The following is a 15,248-nucleotide window of genomic DNA, read 5'->3' as shown; positions in this document are numbered from 1 at the left end:
TCATACTTGCCATCAGGGAAATACAAATCAAAACCACAATGAGATACCACCTCACACCAGTCAGAATGGGGAACATTAACAAGGCAGGAAACCACAAATGTTGGAGAGGATGCGGAGAAAAGGGAACCCTCTTACACTGTTGGTGGGAATGTGAACTGGTGCAGCCACTCTGGAAAACTGTGTGGAGGTTCCTCAAACAGTTAAAAATAGACCTGCCCTACGACCCAGCAATTGCACTGTTGGGGATTTACCCCAAAGATTCAGATGCAATGAAACGCCAGGACACCTGCACCCCGATGTTTATAGCAGCAATGTCCACGATAGCCAAACTGTGGAAGGAACCTCAGGTGTCCATCGAAAGATGAATGGATAAAGAAGATGTGGTTTATGTATACAATGGAATATTCCTCAGCCATTAGAAACGACAAATACCCACCATCTGCTTCGACGTGGATGGACCGGGAGGGTATGATGCTGAGTGAAGTAAGTCAATCGGAGAAGGACAAACATTATATGTTCTCATTCATTTGGGGAATATAAATAATAGTGAAAGGGAATATAAGGGAAGGGAGAAGAAATGTGTGGGAAATATCAGAAAGGGAGACAGAACATAGAGACTCCTAACTCTGGTAAACGAACTAGGGGTGGTGGAAGGGGAGGAGGGCGGGGGGTAGGGGGTGAATGGGTGACAGGCACTGACGGGGGCACTTGAAGGGATGAGCACTGGGTTTTATTCTGTATGTTGGCAAAGTGAACACCAATAAAAAATAAATTTATTATAAAAAAATTGAATACAGTAATAAAGCCAAATTACTTACAAAAAAAAATAAAATAAATAAATAAATCCGGATGGAGATAAGCATGTTTACAATTGATAGCAGTATAACTGCATGTAAAATCAATGTTTAAAATCAACTGTATTTCTCTCTTCTGGAAACAGCTAGAAAAAAAATCTACTAAAAAATATATGCATAAAACACATACTAGTATAAAAAATACCAAATACCTGGAAATAAACCTAACAAAAGATGCACAGCCATTAAAATGAGTGAAGACATAATTATCAATAATAAAACATAATTATCGGCATGGACTGAATTAAAAATCTAACACTGACTTCTTTTTTAAAAAATAAAATCACAGATAAATGAGTTAGTATAATTACACTGATATTTATATGGAAAAGGCAATTTCATATTCATGCATATCAAAGTGGAAAAATAAACTGAAATGTTATATACCACAATTATTTTAGTTGGGAGGGCAGGTCCTCAAAGAGCTTCAAGCTTATATGTTGATCTAATCTTTATCAAAGAAAAATATTTGAAACAAATGTAACCAAATGTCACCATTACATATTCTATAATTCTCATTTTTAAGTTCTTAAAAATTTCTTAAAGTCACACACAATTTTTAAATTATCAAAACTTTGATCTAGTAACTTCATTTAGAAACTTTATCCCAAGAAAATAATTTGAAATGCAGAAAGACATTCTATTTTGGCTTAATTTGAAATAGCAAAGGACACAAAAATAACTAAAGTGATCCACAATACAGTAGTTATGAAATACTTTCTCTTATGCATTTCACAGATTATTATAGCAACTTAATAGACATATCTGATTATAAGAAAAATGCATATTTCAAACGAAAAGCATAGAATTCAAAATTTTAGAAATATATGATCATTGTAAATTATGAATTTATTTATTTGAAAATAGTAAACCTTATAGAACTATTTGTGATTTTAAAGAAATTGTTCATAATATTCTGTACTTTCTAAATTCTAATAATGCATATGGGTCTGCTAGTTTAATAATTCAAAAAAATTTTTCAAACTTACTTTGATTTCTTATTCCTTCTTTTCCTTAAATTTTGAAAATTAAGCCTCAAGAGTTTTTCATGATAAGAGGAAGATATCACTCCTAATTTATTGGTCGTAGGTGATTTGTTAACAGGCATATTCACAGATCATAAACCTAAAGAAAAATATTAAATTTTATGTTAGAATATAAATGTACTTACAGTACCAAATAATACATTACATGCAAATTCCTGATTCATGGGGAAAGGGGTGGCAAGAAGGAAAATCAGGCTTAAGGAAGAAATTATAGTAAGGAAGAATTTAAATTTAAATTTAAAATGTTAGATGCAGGAGTCTAACCCCACTTTGAACTGAAAATCCATGCTCTTTCTATTATGTTACTATTAAAAACTTATACTTTCATATAATATTTAGCATTTATTATACTTTAGCTGTTTCATTGCAAAACCATTGGAAAAACATCATGGCATAGTAGTTAAGAGGATACAATCAAACTGATTTACTTAACTGTTCTGTGCCTCAGTTTCCCCACTTGTACTATGGGAATAGTACCTCTTTACTATAAGAAATAAATAGGTCAATATATGTAGATTGCTTAGAATAGGGCATGGCACATATGAAGCTAAAGCTTGTATGCATGTAGGAGCTCGTGATCATTATTAGATTACTATGCTTACTCTTTTTTATTTTTATTTTTGCTTTCTCTTTTTTAAAATTACTTGTCAATTTTTTTTGTCTTCTTTTTACCAGTTAGATTATGCTTTTTCAGCTTGTTCTCACATCCAGATTTATTTTCCTTTGCGAGTACACTTGAATACATTTTATGAGTGTAAGACCAAAACTAGAAGACGCTATTTTTGTTTAATGCAGTATTTAAGTAGCAGAGTGAAGTAATGAAATAGGTAGTCAGATTTACATTGAATTATTTTTTCACTTCGTTTTTAAGCTAGGTAATTTTTTAAAACTGATCATTAGTCAAGGTTCTGGCAGGGAGTCGACAGTACAGTCAAATGAAGTAACTGAATAAAGAGACTCCAAAGAGATGGGCAGAGTTTTTTTTTTTTTTAATTCAATAAAATAAAACCCGGAGATGGTGCCGTTCTTAGGGTCTGGAAGAAGGGGGTGAGCTTGCCACTCTCGGAACCACAGGAAAGAGGCACTCAGAAAGAATAGCTGTAGGAGAGTGGTGCTTAATTAAAAAACAAAACAAAAAAACAAAAAAAAAACACTTTGGCATTTGGTCTGACCTGCAGCCCACCTGAGGTCGCCTGCTGAGAGGGAGCCTGGAGAGCAGGAACTTTGATCTCACTCTCCTGCCCCCCACTCCAATCACCTGCCTGTGCTTCCCATTAGCTGAGCCAACTAGAAGCCAGAGAAGATGTAAGGCTGAGCGGAGAAGGATGGAAAATGGATCTGGAAGGGCGATTGTAAAATATCCAGCACAAAATGGATTATGAACATAAAACATTATTATCTATTGCTATTGGTTATAGCAAGGTCTGCTTCTAATAATCTATATCCATTAGAATATAAAGCAAAGCTATTTTTAAGTCGGCAGCTATATACTGGGCTATATATAAGGATGTCATTTAGAGTGGCCCTAATTTTAAGGCATACCTTGAAGTAAATTACTTTTAAAAATTTAATTCCAAAAGAATAAAAAAGAAAAAATAGAGGCCATCTAGGAAGAAAAATAGTTGAAGGGAAATGGAGTGGAAAGCAAACTGGTCTTTGTGTGCATGTGTTAGATGTACTGACCTAGAGCTCCCAGCCACTTGGTGATAATATCGTATAGGATCGACTACAGTCAGTCATATTTTTTGAAATTTCATGGTTAGAGACAAATTGTTTGAACTAATCATTGAAGCTATTTTCCAAAGACCCTGCACATCTGCTGGTACTGGTGGTAAGTATTTGCACCATCTGCTCAACATGAAGTTCCACAAAACCCTGTTGATGAGACTACGATGGGTAGAAAATGTCAAATTGCTGTAGAAGTTTCTACAGGCTCGCTCTCTATTCTGCTTTATCTTGGGAGAACCAATCTTGAAAGTAACAGCGCCAGTGCTTAACCAACAATACTTTGTAATTTAAATACTATTTGAATATCACTGTGATATAGAAGAAAGACAGTATGACTACCCAGTATATTTTATTAGTTAAAATTGTTTTTGTTAAAGTTGATAACATTTTTAGATTCTCTATTTTGAGGTATCTTTGGGGGATGGGGTGGGGAGAGAGTCATTTTAAACCTTGTTTTCTTTATTTACCCCACTGAGGATTTAATTCTAACATCTTATTGGGAAACATTTTTGAAGACATTCATCTTTTCTTTTTTTTTAATTTTTTTAATTTTTTTCATCTTTTCTTTTGAGAAAATTGAGATTATTTCGTTGCTGTTTCCTTTAGTCTCAGCAAGAAAAAAAATTTTTAACTAATAAAATACACTGGGGAGTCATATCATCTTTCTTCTATGTAAATCTAAAATAAGCTTTTTTATAAGTTAAATAGATCTTTAGGATTTAAGTACCCTTGAATTCTCCATAGTACCCAAAACACATGGTGATGACGGAATTTGTGGATTGAAATGAAAACAAAATCTTAAGTGAATAAAAATGATCTTACAGATTGGATTATTCTCCTCTTTAAACAAAGTCTTATCTCAAATACTGAAGTGCAAGGTAAAAAAAAAAAAATCATTCTTATTGCCAGCAACTACCTCTTCATTCTAATTTTCTTGATTTATACAACACTCCACTAAGGATGGTCTACAGTAACTCACATCTTTTCTATCACTTTCCAGGGATAGTTTTCAATAATTTAAACAAATTCCACAGATTTACCTTGCATATCTATGTGAAGTGGGCAAGAAGACGGTGTAATTTTACCTTTAACTTACATCAGATACGATTTTTAAATTAAATTATATCTACCCTTAAATTTATTCCAGTGCAGAACATCCAGTATCTGGAATCTAGTCTCTGCTGTCCCAAGGCTGACGATGATTTCCAGGTAAATAATATCAGTAAGAGCTCTTAGCCCTGATCTCACCTGGTCCTGCTGTAGTATCCCTCCTAGAAATAAATGTCCCCTGTTTTCATGTGTCATGACACTTTCCCCGTGGCTTGTCTCCATATTCTGTGAGGGACCCTCCTCACCCTCCTGTGTGGGCAGCGGGAACCAGGGAACCGTGCAAGTGTAGGAGTCAACGGCTCGCTTTAAATTCTGGCTCCAGCGCAGGTTATACCTGTGCAAACCACTTCACTGTCAGCTACCCCGGGTTCCTCATCTACAAATAGGGCTTCTAGCAGTTTAAGGTGATGTGGCCACAAGTGAAGGAGTGCTGGCAGCCACGGGGCAGAGTCCCAGGGAGAAGCGCAGCTCTGCTAACACCTGGCCTTATGCCTCCTGACACTGACTTAGGACTTCTGGCTTCCAGAATTGCGAGAAAATGAGTTTTACGCCAAGTTTGTGGTGATTTGTTACAGCAACCACGGGAGACTAATATACTATTCACTGATGCCTTCATAAAGACAGCAAATGTATTCTTTTAAATATTCATGATTAGCTGAAATGGAAAATTAAAATAAAAACCTTAGTTGTCCAAAATAATAATAATAGTGTCTCTTGTGAATGGGTCATTACTTTCCAAGTGAAGAGTAATACTCATTACTCACTATTTGTTCTTTGTATAATAATCTTCTAATTAATCGTATAAGTGCATTAATAAATACTTTAGACATAAAAATATTATATAATTAATACACCACAATGTATGAACTTAACTGATAATTATTAAATTATCAGTTGAGCTAAAAGTAAAAGGGGACTCATTTACTAATCTCCCAACTTTCCTGTATGATTGAAGCTTTCTATAAAAAAAATTTTTAAGGGGATCCCTGGGTGGCACAGCAGTTTGGCGCCTGCCTTTGGCCCAGGGCGTGATCCTGGAGACCCGGGATCGAATCCCACATCGGGCTCCCAGTGCATGGAGCCTGCTTCTCCCTCTGCCTATGTCTCTGCCTCTCTCTCTCTCTCTCTGTGACTATCATAAATAAATAAAAATTTAAAAAAAAATTTTAAGATTCACACTTACATAGACTTAATTTCTTCTTGGCATTTAATTAATTAAGGCCACCATATATATCATACAGACAAATAAATATGACATGATATGTATCCTTCTCTCTAATCATTTAATCAACTCCAAAACAGACAAAATACCTAATATTATAGCCAAAAGAATAAACAGAACACTTAAACAAAAACTGCTTTTAAAACTGCTAATATAATTATTTAAATTAGTTTGTCATTTCCTTTTATTCTTATGCTCATTCTTTCTTCCCAGAACACCTTCCTAAAGTTTTCCATAATTTTATTATTTTTATGCCTTTTTAGAGTTTCAACAATCTTAGCAGACCCTACGCAAAAAAGATAAATTTTAAATCACTTAAAGTTACAGGATTTGGATCAGTATGGGAAAATTAATTTATAGAAAAATCTTGCCTATTAACATAGCTGCAAAAATTCTAAAGCACAAGGAAAACAAATCCAGTAATGTCAGTAAAAACTAATTCATTATAAGTGAGAAGAATTAGTCTAGAAGAGCATAGATGATTTAATATTATAAAAATCTATTATCCTGGACCATAACATTAATGGACTTACAAAAGTAGGAGATATTTTTATATACACCAAAGATTAATTCAATTAAATTCAGTTTTCATTCATGATTATTAAAAAACAAAACAAACAAAACTGCAATCTAGGGATATCAGTTTTCCTTAATTTGATTAAATTAATTTTATTAAAGGTATCTAAGAAAAACATGATAATTAACAACAAAGTTTTAGAAGCTCTATCTGAAAAGCCAAGAACAATACAAAGGATATTCATATTCTTACTACTTAAGTCAATATTTTATAGGCAGCTCTAGCCAAAAAATATATATATAAGAAAAAGAAAAAAAAAGATAAAAATGTGGGAAAAGAGGGATAGTATATTGATTTGAAAAATACATAAGAATCTCAGAAGAATCTGCAAATACAAACAAAAATAGATTACATACAATTTAAAAAAGATTTGTGAATAAACAGTATAAAAAAAGTAGTGGTATGGGATTCAATGCCAGTAAAGATGACTAATTAACACAAGCTTTTGGCTCCTGTCTTTAAAAACAACCTTATAGGAATAAGAAATTTGAAATCCAAGAAATTATAGGGGAAAGGCCCTGAGCTAAGTGCTGGGGTGCTGAAAGTCCATTGAGAACTGGTATGTACATCGGTGGAGAAAGACATAGACAACGTGGCTCTGAGAAAATAAATTAGTAACAAGTAGTTTGAGTCACACTTTCCTACCTACTAATAAGTCAAGTAGGCGACAAAAAAAGAAAATCAGCCAAAGTACAAAAGATTTAAACAACATAATTAATATAATATGCCATACACACCAAATCGAATTCTGCATTTAATCAAAGAATATGCATTCTTCCCAAGCACACAAGTATAATTTCTAAAACTTGATCACATTCTAGCCTAGAGAGCAAGTCTTACTGTAGTACAAAAAGTAAGTGATGTATGTAAGTAGATTATATTTCCTGGCATCAAAACATGAACAAGTTAGCATATTAGAATAAAAAGATCAATTAACCCTCTATATAGTGAGACACAGAAAACGAAAATCGAAGTTACCTCCAGATCAAAGAGGAAATAACAATGGAACTTCAAAATACTTAGAACTAAATGATAATAAAAACATTGCATAGAAAAACATACACAGTACTATTCTTCTCGGTTCTACAAAACCAACTACTGCTACAGGCACCAAAAATACACAGAGTGAGCGAAGCCAAACACAAAAGTGTACACGCCGCGTGGTTCCACACACATGAAGTTTAACAACAGGCCAAACTGCTGGGTGGTGATGGTGTGGGGGGCGCAGAGACTCGGGGCTGGAGATTGAAAGGAAGGTACGGACAGGAAGAGGAGATCTTGGAGGGGCTGATGTGAGTGGAAATAGGTATCAGGACTCAAGGTCGCAGATCACATTGTTTTCAAAATGACACAGCAGTATCTCCCATCCCACAGGTTGTCGTGCAGTGTGGGCCTGTCACTCCCTCACAAGAGAGGAGTCTAATTTACTCTCCCTGTGGATCTGGGCCTGACTTAATGACTTGCTGGACGGACAGGATGTGGCCAAAGTGACACGTTGGCACAATGAAGCCAGGCCATAAAAAAGCCTTGCTGCTTCCTTCAAGGTCTCCCATGCATGTTCTCTCAGAGTCGAGCCACCACGCTGAGAGGCCCACGGCCGATGGAAGGCATGCACAGGAGCTCTCTGGTCGACAGCTCCAGCTGAGTCCCCAGCCTAGCTCCTGGGCGACAGCAAGTAGCAACTGGCATGTGAGTGAGTCATTTTGCGTGTCTAACCCAGCAAATCTAGTAATCTCTTGGATTACTAGAGACCCGGCTGACTTCCACCTGCAATCACAGGACAGCTCCCAAATGAGTTACCCAGTTGTATACGATCAACTCCAGGACCATGGGAGATGGTTTTTTTAAAAAAATATTTGAGCCACTAAGTTTTAGAGTGGTTGTGACCAGAAATAGATCCCCAGAATACTCATCATACAAGGAAGATTCACGCATTTCACCATATGCAAATTCTACCTCCATAAAAATAAGATTGAAAGAGAATATACTGTATTAGGATTAAATTTACTGACATAAAACAGAAGTAAAAATGACAATGGCTCAGACAAGATAGAGGGCACGTCTCTGATGTTAAACATTCTTTTAACCCCAGAGCTAGACAATTTGGGATCCATTTGGCAGCTTCACACTCACAAGAAACCAAGGCTACATCTGAATCTTCCTTTCAAGGTCATTGTCAGACCTCACCTTGCTTGGGTTTTTCACTGGCTTGTGTAGCATCAAACCAATGGGGAGGCACTATGTGTCGCTGTGTTGTATTGATTCCCATTTTCTAAAGAGCTCTGTTAATCAAGGCTCCTTCTAATCCTTTCTGCCATTCTCCTAAATCAGGACGCCATTACCTTGTCCTAGACTAATACAATAACTTCTTATCTTCCTCTAGCCTCATCTTTTACAAGGTCGCCAGAGTAACTTCTCAAAATATAAATCTCCTGATCGTTTCCCTCTTTCCCCAGATCTCCTCTTCTGTTTAAAACTCTTTAGTATAGCCCTACCGCCAGCTATAAGAATCCAAACTCAGACTAAGGAATGTTTAGATTGCTGGAGCATAAAGTTTGAGTATATGGATCATATTGACATTGACTATGTTTTTTAAATAGCTAATCATTCATTTGCAATTGCAAAATTAAATTATATGTATCAGTTACAAATCTTAATTACAGACATTTTGTGTAAAATATGATGGGAATTGGATTATCTCCTCCATTCTGGGGTCCTTTCACTTATATCAGAAACAAACAATTGATCTATTTTAACAAATGGCATGAGGGGAAAAGTGAGGAGATGTAAAACCATGTCCCTTTTGGAAATGGTGAAAAGATTAAAAATGTTCAGTTTGTAAAAGAGAAGTAGGAGTGATGGAGTATCATGGGTGCCTCTTAAGTACGATGGCTTTATATATTTTAGGAACTCTCCCTTTTGGTTTGTACTTCTCTATTCTAAGGATATAGATATAGATATAGATATAGATATATAGATATATTCTTTCTTTACTGCCGAATTTCTCCAAAGCGGAAAGCTAAAACTGCCTTCACTCTCTGGCTCCATACCATCTTTAAAAAGCAAAAACAAAAAATTAACCTCACTGAAGAGATGACACTGGGTGCCCTGTAAAAAGGGAAAAAAGCTTTGGGGATTGTGGAGAGAGATGTTTCCTGGAAGGTGACAGAGGGCATTCAGAGAGCCATCTCCCATCTTGTAGCAGCATCCCCTGGAGGTGACGGTACCATGGAAGAAATGTCTGGGTACCACATCTTGAGAAATTAGACCCCACAGCATAACAAGAAGCATAAAAATCTTCTCCTAGCCTCATTGTGGCCCAAATAGAGGACCACATAGATGTGACAATTGCTCCAAGTGCCCCACGGTGACTCTCCAATGCTCTCATGATACATAAGTACCTAGGATCTTTGTATAACCCCAGGGCAGGGGCAACACTGAGCAAAACTAAGACTGAATATCTAACCAGTCAAGCAGAACAGAGGCTTGGAGTGTACATAGTCAATCCTAAAAATTACAGAAATATTCCATGCAATACATAAGTCCATTGACTATGATTCATCACTAGCACATGTATTTTAACTTTGTAGTAGCAAGCAAAATAAGTATTCACAATTAGTATGAATAGGAATATTCAAAATACTGGAAACTGAAGTGGTTAAAGTATTTGCAGATGATTTACAAAGCCTTGGACAATGAGGAAAATGAACTAAAAAGTACCAGTGAAGTTTAAACAGGAGCTACTACACTCATGCATCACTCATCAATCACTTATTTACTCATTGATTCAGGAAAATTAAAATGCCCTGGCACTTACATAATAAAGTCTTGTTCTGACTGACCTGTCTTAAATCTCTTTTACTCACTGTGAAAGGATTTCAATCTAAAATGGAACCAGAGGATATGGAATGGAGACACATAGGCCCTCAGGAAAATGAAATGCAAGAAATGAGAGACCGATTCCCCTGTGAATGCCTGGCTTTCAGAATATGTGAAATTATTTTCCAACCAATAAACATCCGCCAAGAATCCTTCCCCATCCTCAAGCCAATGAACTGACCGCTTGGCCTCTGGCTAGACTTCCCTCTTCTCTGCACTCCTTTCCCTTTAATCTAGCCTGCCCAAAACCTTCAACCAATTCATCTCTAGTTTATTATAGTTTGTGTTTCCCAAATTGCAATTCCTCTGCTATTCTTAAATAAACTCAATTTCTGGCAATTCAAGCTTGCCTCAGTTTACCTCTTTATTTAGGTTGATATTCACCACAGGGAAAACCATTTGGCTTTGATACAAACTACTAATGTGATCAATGGTCTGTGAAGGAATTGTAAAAATGGATGCAATTGTCCATGGATTCTTTTATTGGGTTTATGTTCTATGCCAGTACTTTTTATTCATTTGCAACATTCAACATACAAGATGAAATAAAGAAAACTACACACACACACACACACACACACACACGGACTTACATATAAGCAAGAGATAAGAGAATATTTTAGACCATTTTATATTTAGCACTGTCAAACAATACTCACATTATTCATTGTAAGTGGTTGCCATTTAGGGAATTCAATTTGGTTCAGTTTTTACGAAAATAAAAGCGGTAATGATGTCTAAGCTTCCTGTGTTTGAAAGATAATTAAAAGATGGTCTCTTCCTCAAGAAATTATAATCGAGGGGAAAAAATATGGGCCTATAAACCAACATTAACACATTCCAAGATGCTGAATTCCATGATAGGACTCCAGGTAATTTTAGGAGGGAAAAACTGCCCAAGAAAAATATGGGGTCAATATGATATTCTATAAATACATGCCAAGATCTAGAAAATAGTTAAATTTCTATTTAAATATGAATAAGATATGCTTTCCACCTGTCTTGTCTCTTTTCAAAAATATCTTATTTATTCATGAGAGACACACACAGGGAGAGAGGCAGAGACAAAGGCAGAGGGAGAAGCAGGCTCCATGCAGGGAGCCCGATGTGGGACTCGATCCCGGGTCTCCAGGATCACACCCTGGGCTGAAGGCAGCAGTAAGCTGAGCCACCCAGGCTGCCCCACCTGTCTGTCTCTTAACAGGATTCCCTATGTTAGCCCTGAGTAAAAAGAATGTAAATATATTTACTTAATGTGCAGTACTTAAAAATTGAAAGTACTTAACTAACAAACTATGAATTAATATGGTGGTCTTTAATTGTTCTTTTAGGAATGTAAAATAAGCATAAATCAAAATCTCCATTCCTGAAGGAGCAAAAGAATCCTGAGAGAAGAAACAGGAATCAAAGGAATAACAGAAAGGGGCCTGGGTGACTCAGTCGGTTAAGTGTCTAACTTCAGCTCAGGTCATGATCTCTGCTCCCTCTCAGTGGGGAGTCTGCTTGTCCCTCTACCACTCCCCCTGCTTGTGCACATTCTCTCTTTCAAATAAATAAAATCTTTTTAAAAAAAATAATGGAACAATGTCCCTGAAGGATGACAAATTTTGGATTGAGAGAGAAAAAAATAATAATAATAAAATAAACAAGACTATGAAGAGTAAAAGCAAATGACTAATAAACATATAAAACATATAAAATGATGTTAAGCTTTCCAAATAGGGGAAATGACTGATTTGTGGCTCAATAAGATAGACTTGACCATTAGAAAACAAACACTGAACATATCAATATCCAGAAGACAGACTACAGAAATGTAAAAAGCTTCATGGTATAAAAATATCTGCATGAAAAAAAAATTTTTTAAGATTTATTTATTTGAGAGAGAGAGAGCATGGGCAAGAGGAGGGGTAAAAGAGAGGGAGAGAGAGAATCTCCAGTAGACTCCCTGCTGTGCTTGGAGCCTGATGCAGGACTCCATCTTACAACCCTGAGATCATGATCTGAGCCAAGAGCTGGGTGCTCAACCAGCTGAACCACCCAGGCACCCTTGCATGCAAACATTTCTGCTGAAAATTACATTGTTGAATTTTCTAAGGTGATATCTGCTGAAAACCTTAGTTCTGAACCTGATGAAAGAGTTCTGTACTGCTGCTATGTTCTGGAAGAAATTAACCATTGCTGGGGAAAGGAAGGTGGCAGGTGTTAAGGACGCTAAGCACTGGGGTTGGCAGTCCTTAGGGTACTAACATAGGATGAACTTGGCAGTAATTAGAAAGCCTCAATGTCCACAGTATTTGAAGGATATACATGATTTGTCTATGCATCACTAAGCAAGCAAAGAAGTCTGAATAGCCAGAGAAGTAGTTGAGTGACCTAGGAGCTAAATGACCACTGTACCAGGTGCTCGCTGAAGCCATTATAGCAACCTGTACTGGAGGAAAACTGTCAAGTTCATTCTTCTCAACAACTGCTCTCTGTATCCTCTCCTGGACTTCTTGTAAAAAGTAATGTTTTCGGTGTTTGTTCAATATTTCTTTCCACTCCTGATACAATGTAACATTAGTGATAAACACACGTTGCCATAAAATTTTATATCCTGTAAATATAAGTATAAACTTGTCTTAACTGTGGACTTGCTGATACAGAGATCCAAGAATTCAAGAGGATCTGAATGAGTTCAGTCTTAGTGATTCCATTAATATTATTTACCAGTTTATCTGTGTACATATATTTCCAATTCTCTTGAGTAAATGCAAGGAATAAAAATACTGGACCATGTGGTAACTCCACATGGTTTAACCATTTGAGGAACTACCAGATTGTTTTCCAAAGTGCTGCACTATTTTACATTCTCACCAGGAGTGTGTCAGGAGTCTAATTTCTCCACATACTCACCAACACTTGTGTTTTTATTATTACTTTTTAAGTTCAATTATTTACATTATCTCTATAACAACCAGTGTCGGCTCAAACTCATAATCCCAAGATCAACAGTCACATGCTCCTCTGACTGAGCCAGCGAGGTACCCTCAAACTTGTCTTTTTAATTACAAATATCCAGTTTATTTTTCAAATATCCACTTATGAAAATGTTTTATTTGAATTTTCCTGATGGCTAATGATATTGAACATTTTCTCATGTGCTGACTAGCCATTTGTATGTCTCCTTTAAAGAAATGTCTATTCAGATCCTTTGCCCATTTTTAATTGGGTTGTCTCTTTTTAACATTTTTATTAATTTATAAAATTGCAATTGTTTCTTATATCTTCTAGATACAAATCCTTTATCAAATGTATGATTCCCCAAAATTATCTCCCATTCTGTAGGTTGCCTTTTCACTTTGTTGATGGTGTCCTTTGAAGCACTAGGGCTTATAATTTTGATGACACATCAGCTATTTTTGCTTTGATTGTATGTGCTTTTGTTATATAGCCAAAAGATCATTTCCTAAATCAGGGTCACAAAGATTTATACCTTTGTTTTCTTCTAAAGTTTTTTCTTAACTCTTATATTTACATCTTTGTTCTATTTGAGTTAATTTCTGTATGTAGGTAAGATAAGAGTCCAACTTCATTCTCTTGCATGTGATTTTTGTATAGTAGTCTTTATGCTGCAACCTTGCTGAACTTTTTATTAGACTTAATCATTTGTTAATGAATTAACACTTCTATATACACCATCATGATGTCTACAAATATAGTTTTACATTAAAAAAATAATCTAGTTGTTTTAATGGAAATACAAGCAAAAATAAAGAGTACAGTTTTTAGTTTAGAATAATAATTCCCAAATACATTTTGTGGAACACAGGTTCTTGGGATGCAATTACCTCCTAAAAGCTTTTTGTTGCGAAAGAAGTTTGGGAAATACTGCACTAAACAAAATTAAATTAGGTTTGCACACCCTCTCTAGGAGTGGTTATTATGTCCCTGTGCACTGCAAATCTCTCTGAGCAAGCAGTATAATGTATAATTTTTCCTACACTTGACCAGGAGAAACCTTTAGAACACTATCTCCTAGAGTCATGTGCGTGACACATTTTGTGAAATTCTAACGGACAGCACTAAACTATTTACTAAGCACTTGTGACCATGCCCTTTACTAGCAGCTCTGGATGGACAATGAACTTCAAGAGAGTAACACTTAACAAAATAACCATGGTAGCGAATGCTTCTGATAATGAATCAGATGTTCAATAAGAAAAGAGCATTAGTCACTAAGATCATAAAGGTTCATACAGAATAGTTCTTACTGAAATAAAAATCTGGTACCTTAAATCTAAATATTTATGTGAGGAGGCAAAACAAAAATATTTACACGTTGGAGAGATACGTTTCAGCTCTTAAAATGTCTCCAGCAAGCTAGCTGAGTGCTTGGCAGTTCATCTGCAACCTGGCATAAACCCAAAATTTAAAAGAAAAAAAAAGAGTTTTTAACACTCAGCGCTAGTGGTATTTTTTTAAGCTCTGATTAAAATGGTGTTGGAAAGGTATACTTTAAAAGACAGTTTCTGAGAACCAGATAATATTAAAATTATATTAAGCCTTTGGGTAGGTAACATGAGTACAGAATGCAAGATTTAGGCTATAATCTTAAAGGTCAAAAGAGAATTTGATTGGGGGCACCTGGGTGGCTCAGTCACTTGAGCTTCTGACTCTTGGTTTCCGCTCAGGTCATGATCTAGGGCAGTGAGGTCTGGCGATTGCCAGCAGGGGTGGTGGCCAGAGGGGCCATTGGCCTCCTGTGCTCACTGGGGAACCCATTCCGAGATTCTCCTCCTCTGCCCCTCCCCTCACTCACACATCCCCCTTCTCTCTCTCTCTCTCTC

At 36.0% G+C, this 15,248-nt stretch overlaps 1 protein-coding gene across 1 annotated transcript in view; it reads right to left on the bottom strand.

The window, feature by feature from the left end:
* The window catches only part of TMEM232 (transmembrane protein 232), a 207,980-nt gene extending 193,168 nt beyond the window's left edge, over nt 1-14,812 (bottom strand). Inside the window, 2 exon segments of the mRNA XM_035714594.1 lie at nt 1,844-1,979; nt 14,692-14,812. Of these exon segments, the coding sequence (XP_035570487.1) occupies nt 1,844-1,962 (119 nt within the window). The 5' untranslated portion in view covers nt 1,963-1,979; nt 14,692-14,812.
* Nucleotides 14,813-15,248: the final 436 nt, after the last annotated feature.

Source organism: Canis lupus, chromosome 3, assembly GCF_003254725.2.
Source record: "Canis lupus dingo isolate Sandy chromosome 3, ASM325472v2, whole genome shotgun sequence".
NCBI lineage: Eukaryota > Metazoa > Chordata > Mammalia > Carnivora > Canidae > Canis > Canis lupus.
This window is presented reverse-complemented; position numbering and strand designations above follow the sequence as displayed.